At 42.9% G+C, this 14,762-nt stretch overlaps 1 protein-coding gene across 8 annotated transcripts in view; it reads left to right on the top strand.

Moving 5' to 3' along the window:
* The window catches only part of rbfox2 (RNA binding fox-1 homolog 2), a 51,787-nt gene that overhangs the window by 10,013 nt on the left and 27,012 nt on the right, over positions 1-14,762 (top strand). For 7 of the 8 annotated variants that reach the window (XR_003438525.2, XR_003438524.2, XM_027133493.2 and 4 more), the window contains exon 2: positions 6,174-6,224. Coding sequence is in view for 6 of the 8 variants with exons in the window: in XM_027133493.2 (XP_026989294.1) it covers positions 6,174-6,224 (51 nt within the window). In the remaining 2 variants the exon portion in view is untranslated. Of the gene's footprint in view, positions 1-6,173; positions 6,225-8,768; positions 9,039-14,762 lie in introns of those variants that run through there. The other variant, XM_027133497.2, reaches the window with a different exon arrangement.

Genomic DNA, 14,762 nt, shown 5'->3' with positions numbered 1-14,762 from the left:
CCATCTTCCGTACACTACCCTTTTTATACTCTGCTAGTTAATTTCCTGGTGATTCGATCCCCTGGGGGCGTGGCTTATGGACACCACCAGCTGTTGTAAAGTCGATCACTCCAACCGGACATCGCTTCCGTCCTCCTGTTTCAGAAGGAAGTACGGCAAAATACGGAATGAATCCGGCACCAATTTATTTCCCTTGACGTGCTCGTCACCCAACACAAACGTACCGTGTGGCGTTACTGCTGATGGCTGTTGGCTCTGTGTGCAGCAGTGTAACGTTATAAACTCATTAATATTCAAGTGCATTTGAGTGATAAATATTTTAAGTAATTAGATATCAAATGCTGTTTTTTTTTTCTTTGATAATATGTATAGACGGTAAGAATTGGAAAGTGTGTGTGTGTGTGTGTGTGTGTGTGTGTGTGTGTGTGTGTGTGTGTGTGCGTGCGCGCGCTCAGTTTTAAAGGAAATTTAGTGCAAGCTTCTGCTTATGTATGACTCACAGTCTCTGTTCTGTGTCTTTTTAATGCTCTTCATCGTTCTCCCTCCCCCACACTCTCTCTTTCTCTTGGTCTCTCTCTCTCTCTCTCTCTCTCTCTCTCCTCCACCCCCCCCTTTTTCGGTCTGGTTTTCCTCCAAGACATTCCACGTCTCAAATCTCTCCATCCCTTTCTCTTCTCCTCCCGCTTTGCAAACACATGGCGAGCAGATGTGTCCTGTTGCTGCCTCGTCTCTCGTCTCGTCTCGTTCCCGCTGACACTGATATGCTTTCTCCCATCCTCTATTAATGTTTATGAGGTCGGGGGGTTTCAGCCAGTACCGCTATTAAATTTCACATCACAATACCCGCTTAAGCGTCCGTCATGGTTTTGTGTACCAGGAGGCGTATTGTTTTGTGTGTAAAACAGATAAACCTGTTTAAAACCGCTCTCGTTCTGAAGCCCTTACATCACTTCACACACCAAAGCGTGCTTATGAGGTGCAGGAAGTACGGTTTGAATAAAGCTTGTAAGAAATCCAGCAATAAAACGGGAGCGCGGTTATACCGAACGCAAATGACGTCATCGAGTCGAGATTGTATTTCGCGCTAAAAATAATAGTGAATTTGAAATAAAAATTTGCATAATGTGCTTTCACAACCCAGTAGGCTTCACGCTGAACTGAAAGCCATAGACTTCCATTAGTTGATCGCACGCTGAGGAAAAAACAGCAAGCGTTTTTTTTTCCTTCTGGTCTTCAGTTGTTTCATTTCGTTAACCCCAGATTCCTCCTCTGAGGACCTCATATAGTTCTGTACTTCTGTAGCTCTTTATTCTTGACGTAGTTGTAAATATGCCCCCCCCCACACACACACCATTCTGTTATATAAACTCTACAGACGTCGTATGTGTGGAAATCCCAGTAAGTACTCAACCCAGTAGAACCGTAACACGATTGGCACGGACACTGTTCCTATTAAAGTGGCCAGTGCGCATGAGTCTTGTTTTTTGCTGCGCTGTTGCTTTAAGCGTCCGTATGTGCTTTGTCTCTCCCTCTCTCTGTCCCTCTCGCACTCTCTGGACTGCACTGTGGGTGTCATGCGCAGTTCTCTGCGTTCCCCCAGGGGACACATGCAGAGGGACATCAGTTCCAGCCGAGAGAGAGACAGATAGCTAGAAAAAGTAAGAGAGAGAGAGAGCACGAGAAAAATGCACGTGAACAGCTGTTTATAATATAGGTTGGAGTGCTAGAAATCATGCGGCAGAGGAAAAAGTGACGCCATTTTTATATATATATATATATAATTTTGCCCCGTAGCTCCTCCTCGCTATTTTAATTGGCTTATGCAACTAAAAAGGACAGGCTGCAATCTCAGCCATGCGTTTCCTCTCTCACCAGAGCGCCGAGGTGAACAGCTGCTCCAGAAAACCGGCAGCGTACAGCTCCGTCTACATTTTTCACGTCTCAAAGCCACAAACCCACCTAAAACAAGTTCCAATCTCCGAATCAGCTCCAGTCACCTGTCCATCTGAAAGGCATTTAAGAATCGGCTTTATCTCGGTGAAAGTACAAAGGTGAGGTTGCTCGTGAATGAAACGCACCGATTTGGTCTCAGAGCGACGTAAAGGCCGTGTTTCGATTATCTACAGCAAACATTAACCCGATCTTTTGCTCACTAATCGGTGACTGTTCAACACAACGCAGGGTATTGTTTCTCAAGAGAGACGCACAAAAATCAGGGTTTTTTTTATTTTTTATTTATTCATTCAGAACACTGTACATGTCTCCATCTGCACATAGTCTCGGTATGTTTTACCAAACGGACACGTTACAGATACAACTCCAATACAACTAGAAGATAAACACCCACAGGGTTTATCGATTAGCTACGGTACTGCGTCAGTTTTCAGCTTTCTAAAATCCTCTTCTTCATCGTCACCGTTTTGAACAAATTTGGCAAAAGCACCTTCCAGATGTTTTTTTTGGATGGCAGTGGTGGCTCAACTGGGTAAGGCTCCGGGTTGTTGATCGGAGGATCGGGGTTCAAGGCCCAGCACTGCCAAGCTGCCACTGCTGGGCCCTTGAGCAAGGCCCTCAACCCTCCCTGCTCCAGGGGTGCTGTATCATAGCTGCCCCTGCACTCTAACCCCAACCTCCTCAGTTGGGGAATGTGGGGAAAAAAGAATTCCACCGTGCTGTAATGTATATGTGGTGATAATAAAGGCTTCTATGCCCCATTCTATTCAAGATCCAGCACTGCTAAGCTGCCACTAGGGGTGGCACGGTACATGAAAAAACACCCGAACCGTTCGGTTCGCTTGTCTCTGTTCGGTTCGTGTGTGCGTCGCATGGTTTGACGCATGCGCAATTTAGCCCCGTGCTCAGTTTTGCCTCAGACAGTTTCACACGAACATACATATAGAAGTTGAGTATGGAGTGCTGCAGAAATGGCAAGTGGAGGAGATAATGAAGGCTGCCCAGAGTTGGCGGATGCGCCTGCGTCGTTCAGATCCGGTGTGTGGGACCATTTTGGATTTCATGTTACTTATGATGACAACGGAAATAAAGCAGTAGATAGAACTGCGAGTGTGTGGAAGCATTGTGCAAAATGCATTCATTATGCTAATGGCAACACTTCTAACATGACAGTTCATTTGAGAAGACATCACGCCAATGTGTCTAAGCACAAACAGGACTCCTCACTCTCAGGGAATAGAAGCATTGTTTATCCTGTTAAGATGGTTAAACTTATGCTTGACTTTATGATTATGGCCTTTGCTATTGTTATAGCCTCATAATATTGTTATTACATTATATTTGACTTGTTTAAAAGACAGAGCTTGTAAAAGTTCCTCTCTTTTTCTTTACATTTTTTTTGTAAGAGCTACACTAAAGTTCCTGTAGAGATAACAATACACATTCTCCCTTTTTTTTTTTGCCAAATAAACGAAAAGCATGTCATCATCATTGTCTTCTCTCTTGCTGTGTCAAAATCACACCTAGCTTTTACTCAGAGATGGTCCCAATAATAAGCTTAAAGTCAAGTCAGATTCAGTTAGTGCATGATTACATTACAAAAATGTGACTATCCTAAATTGTGGATCATTAAGCCAATAAGCTATATATCAAATGCTGAAGAAAATTTCTGGAGTGTTGAAGATTATAAGAAAAAATGACAACCGTACAGAACCGAAAACCGTGACCCTAAAACCGTGATACGGACCGAACTGTGGGTTTTGTGAACCGTGCCCATCCAAGCTGCCACAGTTGGGCCCTTGAGCAAGGCCCTTAACCATCACTGCTTTCGCGGTGCTGTATAATGTCTGACCCCAACCTCTAAAAGTTGGTAAATGTGTGAAGACAGAATCTCACTGTGCTGTAACGTACATGTGACAATAATTAAGGCTTCTTCTTCTATGCATCAATTTTTCCACTACATGGCGATCCAACTTTTAACAGACCGAAGTCTACCAGTTTGTTTTCTCCGTTTGTGACAGAACAGTCATCTGGGGAAATGCTTAACACACTCGTTTCCTTTTGGTGTTAGTTGTAGGCCTTACAGTGTGTAACAACACGAAGAACACGAACGTGCTCACCAAGAAAATATCCAGGAAGATAGCTCGGATCTCCGAACAGCGTTTTGTTGCATAACTTGCTTAGAAATGATTTAGAAAAAATAGCAATAAATATTGAATTTATTTTTTTTGTAATATATTTTCTAAATATGATAATTGAATAAAATATAAAAGTAAACATTTGTAAAATGTTTCTATGCTATTTTTTTTAATTCTTTTGTTTCTTTAAAAATTTATAACATTTAATATTTATAAAATATCTTTCATTTTTATTAGAACACTACTGTTTTGCCTGTAATTTGTGAGAAACCTCATATTTTGTTATACATTTCATAATAAACTATCCTTGCTTTTTATCTCCCATTTTAATAAACTCGCTACTCGAATAATTAGATTTTTAAAGCACCCGTGCGCGTGCAGTAAAGTATTTGTGAGAACGAAACTCAATGAGAGAAATATGTGTAAAAAAACTTCTTTTTAACCATTAAGATAAAATGGTAAAAAATAAATAGTAAATGAATGAAATAAGAGAGTAAAAATAGTAAACAAAATAAAATACTAACTTGTTCCTGCGCATAACGACGCAACACGACGTCACTGTGGTACGATTAGAGAAGTCCGTCATTTAGGCCAAATGCTTTGTATCTGAACCCTGCATTGACTCTTCACCTCTCTGCTACTCGCTATCTCTCTTTCTCTTTCTCGCCATCTCTCACTCACTTTTAGCATCCTCTTGTTTTAATGTCTAAACAATAGCTCCACTGGAGTGAGGGAATGCAGCAAAGCTTCCACAGTTTAGTGACTAGAGCAGCAATAATCTGATTAGAGCCCATTATTGGACAATTAACTACATAAGGCCTGTGTGTACACACACAGAAGTGTGTGTGTGTGTTTAAGACTTTTTAAACCCTGTACAGGGTCCAGTTTCTGAAGACATTTTGTTTTTAAGGTCATTTCGAAGCTGAGAGAGCTTCTTAAAGCACCGGCTCTTTAATGACGTCTGTTCCGAGCTTGTGCAAAATGGGTTTTTTGGATGGAAGCCGCGCTCTCATGGCCGCGTGCCGGATCTCTTCAGGCTCAGAGCTCGGCCAGAAGGTGTCGGTTCATTTCCTATCACATGATAAATTCCAGTTTTACATCAATGAGCTCAATGTCCTTTTTTTGTAGTAAGTGACCGTAAGTGTGTTGAAGAGAAGATCGTTAGAGATCTTGGAGCTGTTCATGAATCACGTGGAACGTGATTCATTTTTGCGTAGCTGATTTTTGCATAGCTGTGGCAGCTCAGTGATTCTACTGAAAGACTTCCTGATGATTAAGCTGAAACGGGGGGGGGGGGGGCTTCCTACCATGACACCCACTCTGACACACAAGTGTGTGTCTGTCTGTGTGTGTCTGTGTGTGTGTGTGTGTGTGTGTGTGTGTGTGTGTGTGTCTGTTGGGGGGGTAGTTGGTAGAAGGAGGTCAGGATGACAGAGCAGGAGGAGTGTTTGATTCAGGCCTGTGTAAGAGAGGAGAAGCAGTAGGGGTGGAGTTAGTGTTTAAAATGTTTATTATGGAAAGAAAGCTCTCTCTCTCTCTCTCTCTCTCTCTCTCTCTGCCAAAACCCCCCATCTCCCTCTCTCTGAGCATGTGCGTGTACAAGATGACTCGTGCTTTTTCTCTGAAATAACTCATTACTTTCTCAGGCTGTGAGCGCTCGATATTGTATTGGAACAATCGGCGTAATTTTTTTGGAAAGGAACTAATGACTCGGTGTACAGAAAGCCGTAATTGCAGCAACCAAATGCACTCACTAATTTCACTTAATGCATGAAATCGAGTCGGCGTCGGCGTCACAGACGCGGTACTTGTCTACATGTCCAAAACGGGTGAGATTTAAAGAATTAGGAAAGCACAGAACTGACTCATAAGCTCTTCTATTGTGTGTATCGTTAGTGCGTAGCTTTCGGCTTTCAGTACACAACTGTCCAAATTCACCAGATTTCTTTTCGTTTGAGAGGGCAGAGAATTCGCTGAGCTCCGATTAGAGCAAAAGAATTATTAATGCAGCTTTACTTAAACTTTATAAACTATTATACCCATTTAATGTTTTATCTCTCTCTCTCTTTTTTCCCCTCTTAGAACAATGATCCACTCACCATGGGCTTCCACGGATACCCCTCAGCCAGTCAGGTAAGACACGACGTCCTCAAGTCGTTAAGCTAAACACAAGTTTGAGGGGGCGGAGCTTAACCGGGCCCATTGTACAGATTTTAACAATATGTTTTAGATAAAATCATGTGTCTGTGTGTAACTGCGCCACCTGTTAGTCAAAAGTGCTAAAAGCTGCATGTTCCTTCAGAGGAACTGTGTGTCTGCGTGCGTGCGCGCGCGCGCGCGCGCGTGTGTGTGTGTGTGTAGACAGAAGACGATCCAGCTGTTTGTGTTAGACAATCCCGACTCCTACAGTCTCACAACTGTTAATCATGCTGTTTAACAATATCTAACAGCCCCAATTTTAATTGAACTCATTCTTAAGATGAAATAAACGCAGCAAAGCACCGATAACTTTTCCAGCAAGTCTGCACCGACGCAAGACTCCCCCCCCCCACACACCCCACTTGTTCAAATCGCCGACTCAGTTAAATCATCGCTCGTCTGAAAGCCCCGCAGCATGTTTAGAGGCAGAGCCATTCCAGTGCAGAAGTGTTGTGATTGACGAAATTACACACCTTTCAGTTTCTAACAGGATGAACTAGCAGCTGGAAGGTTATTGGTGGACGGCAGCGCCGGCTTCTCTAACGTTCTCCGAAGCGCTTGTTCTAACTTGCAATTGCGTGCAAAATGTTTGCTTCATTAGAACAGAGCTTGTGTGTGTGTGTGTGTGTGTGTGTGGTGTATAGTTCTATCTGAAAATGCTTGAAAGTATGTGATTATTAAATGAATGCAAATAATGGGTGTTTGTGTGTGTGTGTGTGTGTGTGCGCGCGCAGTGTAAATATAAATGAATACATCATTCCTTTGCGCTTAAAACTTTGTGATTCGTAAATCAATGCAAAAATGGGCCTTCAGTTTCATTATAACTTGTGTGTGTGTGTGTACACAGTGCTTCTAAAGCCATATGAGGTGAAAATCAGTTGATAATCGAAATCCATATCTGGATTAGTCAGTGCCTGTCTGTCGCCAAACAGGACATACATGGCACAGACTCGAAGCAACAGCTTTATAAATAAGAACAGGGAAAAACACGATCCTCTGACCCTCTTGCCTTCAGTGCATGTTTTTGAGTTCTGAGAGACTTTTTCACGGTTGTAATGAGTGATTACTCGAGTTAGTGTAAACTTGTCCCCTCCTTCTGACCCTCACATCTCTGAACTGAGGCTCATTTTGTTTTTGCTCACTCCATTCTCTGTAAACTCCAGAGAGAAGTTTGTTGCCACAATAAGTGCCACAACGACCATATTTATTATGCCACTGCCGGTGACCTGCATCTTAATTGTGCTGCTGTCACGTGATTGGATGATCAGAACGTGGCATGAATCTGATAATCTAGTTTTTCATGCTAGAATTTTATTTATTTATTTATTTATTCATTCATTCATTTATTTATTTAATGATTTATTTGTATTTTTTTTTTATTCTTCCAAAAAACATTTTTATGCATATATAAATTATGAACTTTTTTACACTGATTGGTATGAAGGGGGAAAAAGCAGGAGGAAATTAAAATATTTATGTACAAAAATATGTTTAAAAATATGAAGGGGGAAAAAAAAGGCTTTAAAAATAAATTTTGTTTCAAAAATACAAACAATATTATAATGGTCATTTAAAAAACTGGAATATTTAAAGATTATAGACCTTTTTCTTAATCAATTGTATTTATTTATATATTCATTTCTAATTTTAGGTTTTTATTTATTTATTTGTTTATTTATTTATTTATTTATTTGAACCCTTCCCCTTCTAATCCATATCTTGTTACACACTTGTTTATGTTTTGGCCTCGTAACAGATGCCACTCCAAGCATTTAGGCTGGTTTTTTGTAGAATTTGAGTGAATTATCAGATTGTTTAGTTGCTGTAGTTAATCCTCATATCATCCCGGGTTTATCCTCCTGTCTCTCTCTGTAATCCCTCCATCCCTGTCTTTATCCATTTATCACCGTCTGTTAAACTCTGAGGCCGGGTCTAAGCTCCCGGTTCATCTGGCCCCTCTCGGATATTAGAAGAACAAGAGACGTACAGAACGGACAGAAAGCACCAGTCCAGCCGGTAGAGCTGCGATATTTCAGTCTGTAGAATCTTAAATTTATTGGAGATCCACGGCTTTGTGCGGTTCCATTAAGGGGAAAAAAAGCACAGCACTGACTGCCGTCCCACAATTCCGTCAACGCGGCTTTCCATTAGCCAGCGAGAGAAGACCGTGGATGTTGTCATCAAAGACACGGCAGGATTATTGTACTACGCCATCGAAGGGCTCAGAGGCTCATTTTTTCCCCCCTCTCGCTCCCAGAGGTGCAAACAGCCCTAATTTACTCACCTACATGAAGAGAGAAGGAGAAGTAGGAGGGAGAAGAGAGTTGGGGAAAAAAAAAGTTTGCAGGTGTGACACAGGGCAAAGGAGGAGGAGGTGGATGAGAGAGAAAGGGAGGGAGGGAGGGAGCAAGCAAGTGAACAAGCAAATGGTATCTGGGCGAGGGGAGGAGAGAAAGGGAAAAAAACAAGCAGGAAGAGAGAGGGAGAGAGAGATGAGCAGGCAAGGACGCCACACCGCAAACGACAGTGCGCAAGAGAGCGTGACGGAGAGCGATCTGGAGCTGCAGAGGAGTGCGATGTGGGGAGGGGGCGCTAGGCGGAAACACTGAGAGGAGGGGACCGAGCGAGCGAGGGAGATTTTGAATGTGCGGGACACAGAGACTGCAGGGCAGCGAGAGAACAGATAAGCAGCGACAGGGTCCTGGTCCGAATACGATGATGGGACTGTATTACCATTCCGTGTTGCCGGTAAGTAGACCATGCGCTAGATTTCCGGTAAATACGACAGCTCTCTTGTTTTGTTGCATGTCCCATCGCTCGGAAATGCGTTCAGAATGTTTGTTGGAACACCCGAAACGTTTACACGTACGCTTTGGAGCTTGCAGCATAATATCACGTTAAAGGTGAAAATACGGCAGGCTGCGTGTCAGCATGTGCAGGTTTGAGTGTGCGCATTAGGGCCACGTTGACAGACAGGCCTAGACTCTTAACGAATGGCTGACGGCGAAGGAGGAGGGAGGAAAGTGTGGGGAGGGGGGGGGGGGTAGAGAAAGAAAACTGCTTTGTTGTCCTCCCCTCCAGCTGTCCCCCATAACTCACCCCTGGCTTTTGAGCGAAGGGGGCAGGTGCCTGGAAACAGTTGTTCTACAAACACTATGCCTCCTATCTATCTGTCAGTCTCTCTCACACACACACACACACACACACACACACCAGTATAGCTGTGATCTTCCATCTAGTTGGATTGCACTTTACCCTGTTTACAGGCTGCACATTGCACACTGTATCTCTCTCATACCTCACAATCCTGTTCCCTTTACAGTTTTGACCTCTTTTTTTTTCCCCTCCCTCCCTCGTTCTTTTCCCCTCAGGCTCAAGCAGCTGTTATCTCTCTGTTTTCCTTTAAAAGCTGCAGACGAGGAAGGGGGTAGCGGCGGGGGTAGTACGGCCACAACGCCTCGGGATTGATTTTTTAAAACTGACCACCCCTTCACCGTACAAAAAAGGCAAACCTATAGGCCGACCGAATGCAGGTTAAAAATAGATTCCTGGATCAGAAGAGAGAACAGTTCGATCCCATCTGGTAGGAAAGATGGATAAGGAGGGATAAGACTTTTCCTTATCGAGTTATAGCGGCGTAATGCAGCACAGAGACTCTGCGAAGGAAGCTTCGGTGCGCCGGTGGCACAAAGGGAAAGATTATACGGCTTCTCATGCACCAGGGCAAGAAAGTGTTTTGAGAGAAGTCGAGGGTTGTTGAAATATTTGCAGAGCCCCACCCGAGCGTGTGCCCCGAGGGGAGGGAGAGACTCCTACCTGCCGTGTATGGCTTCTGCGCACACACACACACACACACGCATGCACGCACACAAATACTTATACATGTATACACACACATACACGTATTCTCACTCCTTGGAAAGCGAGAATCACACAAGGCTTAAAAGGACATGTCTGTCTTATGTAAAAGCTCAACAGGGATCTGCACTTTAAACGCTTACGTGACATCCAACCGTATACCAACATATCTGTACATTAGCCACCAGCACGGGTCATTCGTGGGTCGACTGACTGATTCGGAACCAGGTTACGTTTCAGGGTTACGTTATGCAAATAATAACATAACGAGATTAAAGTCCGATCGCTCCCAAGTTGTTCAGGAATCAGTCTGCTCACGACTTTACCACGCGTCTAAATGTTTCATCAAGCCAAATTTGACAACCAAAACACCTAAGGAGCGAGGCGTGTGCTCCTACATGCATAGCGAGATTTATGCTTTCAACAAGCGAAAGCTCCAACGTGCCGCTTTTCCAAGCAAGCAAACCGACAACGCTAAGAAGAGTTTGTTAGCGCAGTTTAATGTAGCTAACAAACAGGCGGACACCGGGCTGGGTAAATGCGCTAGTATGGATGTACAATATGTGCGTATACGTTACTAATTTCTCAATTTTACCACAGCAGCTTGCGTTCCTCCGCGCAGGCTAGTCGGACTTCACGGCAAACGCTCGCTAACATGCTAAGAACGGCAGGACAGGTAACCTGATTACAGCACAGTATGAGTTTTAGCACAAACGGTATTATCTACTTCTAACGCTAGCATGATGAATCTGTCAGATTTCAAAAATGTTGACAAATTACATGCTCCTCTAAATATGGAGCTGTTTGGTAGGTTTTGTGTTTGATTCTTCGATCACGACATCTTGAATTTTTTGAATATTGACCGTGATTTCTTTGGGAAAGGCGTTCTCAAAGAAATACAATTAGGAGATTTGTGTTTGTAATTGTATACTGTATCGTAATAATATTCATAGAGTTCTGTAGTCACATCCCGGCGTATCCCTGCGGCGTCAGGCGTCGAGGTTTTTGCTCGTCCTCAGCTTCTGCATCCACACAGCTGATGTTAAAGGCTGGTGACGATACACGGAGATGTAGCAGCGTGATTCATCCAGGTTGTTCTCGAGGTGTTACACAACAACAGGAAATGACTTCTCTGCCATGATGAGATAATGTACTTAGAGCAGGATTAAGGTGTAGGATTTTTTGTTAAAAGCTGATTGTTCTATTAACGGTTACCTGATCTGTAAATGGGGGGCTTTCTGGGCACTAAAGTCGTTTGGAATGAATTCCTTCGCTAATCTTTTGGGTTTATATTCTTTATAGAAGAATCTGTTACTTTCGTTCTCATTTGAATTCAGACAATTGGTTGTTCCTGATTGTTAGATTTTATGTTTAAATTTAAAAGTGAGGCTGACTTAAAAAAAAAAAAAGTCGTCTCTTATGGCAGACGTCATCGCGGGAAGCGGCTCGCAACTAGATCAACAAACAACTAGATCCAAAACTAGATCGACTCGTTTCTCGGTCATCTGCAGTGTGTAGAAGGACAAAGTGTGTGTCGGGACTTAAGCAAACATGCAACACGCTGCATGCAGAGAGTGTGTGTCCGTGTTTACGTGCCTGCACTTCTACTTTTGTAGCCAGTGGCCAATGATCCAAGAAATCTCTGCAGCAATTTACTGCTTCGTAGCAGAAGCATGTCGACTGACAATCCGAGTGGTCAGAATCTGCAGAACGAATCAGACCCTATAAGGACAGGTGCTGACTAGCTGCTAGGCAATCTCCCGGCTTAGCAGTTTGACGGACAGTCAGGACAGCAGGACGCACACCAGAGGTCCCATCTGGGCTTTTTCAGAGCGTGAAAGAAGGAGCCGAGGACGAAGAAGAAGAGCGGCACGTTTCAGGGCGATTAACGCCGCATACGCTGGACACGCCGAGGTGTTTCCGCACATTAGAGCTGTTCTGTTACATCTCCATCTTAACATTTCACACTCTACTCAGCTGGATGCTTACAGTGCGTCTGTGTAGAAAACTATATTAGTGATGTCATAAATTTATTTTGAAATTGTTTAAAAAATTTTTTTAAAAAAGTGTGACTCGTGAGCAGCGATATGCGGGGTCCAGGCACTCTTCACAGCTAGCTCATCCAGAGGCCACTTCTTTCCAAGAACGTTCAAGGGACCATAAACAAACAAGCTCTTCAGGTTTTGTGTTGAAATCTCAATGCTGATCACATGAAATGCTCCCTGAAAGCTGACCTTTTCCAGTATTAGGTTACAGACCAGCTGAATGGTGCAGCGTACCAGAGTTCAGCTGAGTTTATGATGCATATTTTGAAATCCTTGTTTCTGATTGGTCAGAATGTGGTGATTAACAGTGCGGCTTCAAAGTGTAGTGCGGCTATAAGATGAATCGGGGAATGTATGGTCTTTTTTTTGTCGGTGCTTGGTCCCCGCAGATCGCTGCTTGTACTTTTGAGTTTGTTGTATTCACCGTGCACGCTCACAATCATCTCACAATGACGTCTAGGTTCTAGTATCTTCAAATTGCAAATAATACCAACTTGCATATAGGAAATTTAGTATTTAGTCTTTCCGATACATTGTTGTTTCTATGGTAACATTAGAGATGGCGCGATGTAGTTGCATTAACATCAATATAAAGAGATGTGTATATAAAGCAGCTGCTATAGCCTAAGTGTTAACAGGAGCGGGCGATCCTCAAATCTAAACGAAGCCGAACGTTGGTTTGTCGTTCTTTCATGATTCATGACGTGGTTTTATCGTAACACCACACGTCGTTTTCCTGAGTTAGCAGACAACAAAACTACCGCCGACGTTTTTCAGTAATCTTCCAGATGACCGGAATCCACGGTGCCGAAGAAATGTCAAAACACGCTGATAATTGGCAACAACCAAATACTGTTAGTGCGCGTAAACGGATCGAAACCATCCTGTTAGCTTATGTGAAACTGCTTTTTTTTTCCCCTTCCGGCTGGTTTCTTTGCTAATGGTAGCGGTGCTCGAGCAATGTAAAATTCTACCCAAATGTGAAAGTGAAAAAATGCTCCATCCTCAAATCAAATGTAATTTAATGCTGAGAGCCAGAGTTTGTTTTGCTGTATCAAACCTCTCCGTTTGCGATATCATGAGCTCCAAATTGGCCTTAGAGTGTATTTAGCACTATTTATTTATTTATTTATTTATAAGGAAGGCAATCAGTGCAGCTGTCACATTAGCAAAGAGCTCCATCACTCAGTGTGTCCCACAACGCTGTACAGTTTTTATATGACGGCGCTATGACAATCGCTCGCTAACTGACCTGTAAATAACCAGCGCTTTTTCCTTTTCTCTCGCTCCACTGCACATTTGCACTTGCACAGCCAAAGAGCAGGGCATGATCACACACACACACACACACACACACACACACACACACACACACACACACACAGACATGTTAACTGCATTATGAAGCTGCTTTCTCGCTGCACCCTCCCCAAGCATCTCGCAATAAACACAATCGAGTTTCGCACACAAATCGCATTTGCGCAGTTGATTGTCCCGCCTGCCGCAGTCCCTTCTCTATCTATATCCATCTGACGGCGCCCTTCACCCCGGACGATCTCCAACACCACGTCGCTCATTAATATCGTCACACCCTCACCCGGAGATCAGACCACTTCCTGCGTCTGAAGAAACGATAGTCGGGATTCGGCCGCTGATGCTGTAGAAGCGAGCGAGTCTCTGTATGCGTGTGATGATTGATGTGTGCAATATATCACACAGCATCACAAGATCATTCTCCCGGACACAATAAATCAAAAATCATCTCAGTCGAGGCAGCATGGTGGTGGTGGTGGTGGGGGGGGGGTGTTCATATCGGATATCGGATATTGGTTTTGTACCGCTGTCGTGACGACGCAACTGTTAGCTGGCATTCATTCATTTATCATTTTATATAGTAATTGTTAGACACATTTATATGGGATTGTTTCAACAAGTGTTGTCTAATTTTATTTCTTAATTTTTAATTTGACTTCTAATTTAATAAATAATTATAACATAATTTTAGTGCTTTTTTTAAAAAAAAAAAAACTTTATTTATTTATTTTTCTTTCTTTATCTGTTAGAGCAATAAATGGTTCATTTGTACATCTAAAATAATTGCTAATATTATGTCAGCATTATTATATTAAATGAAATATAATGTAGTTTAATTTGGGGAAAGATTAAAAAATCTGACTTGCATGAATTTGTTTATTATTATTATTATTAGCTGTTGTTGTTTTGTGATTGAATAAAGAGATCTTTTTAGGTAGATTACTTTTCAATTATTAGGACCATGTAACTTGTGTGTTTTTAAGAGAGTGTAACACACACACACACACACACACACACACACACACACACACACACACACACACACACACACACACAGAGGAAGGAGAGTTGTGTGTTTGCTGCAGTGTGACAGCAGGTGATAAATCACCCGTTCATACCAGCGCAGGCAGAGCAGATAGCAGTGCTATTATTACCAGGCTCTGTCTTTTCTCTCCCCTCTCTCTCTCTCTCTCTCTCTCTCTCTCTCTCTCTCTTCTAGACCTCCCTCATTCTCTCTCTCTCTCTCTCTCTCTCT

Source organism: Tachysurus fulvidraco, chromosome 5 (assembly GCF_022655615.1).
Source record: "Tachysurus fulvidraco isolate hzauxx_2018 chromosome 5, HZAU_PFXX_2.0, whole genome shotgun sequence".
Taxonomy (NCBI): Eukaryota; Metazoa; Chordata; class Actinopteri; order Siluriformes; family Bagridae; genus Tachysurus; species Tachysurus fulvidraco.
This window is presented reverse-complemented; position numbering and strand designations above follow the sequence as displayed.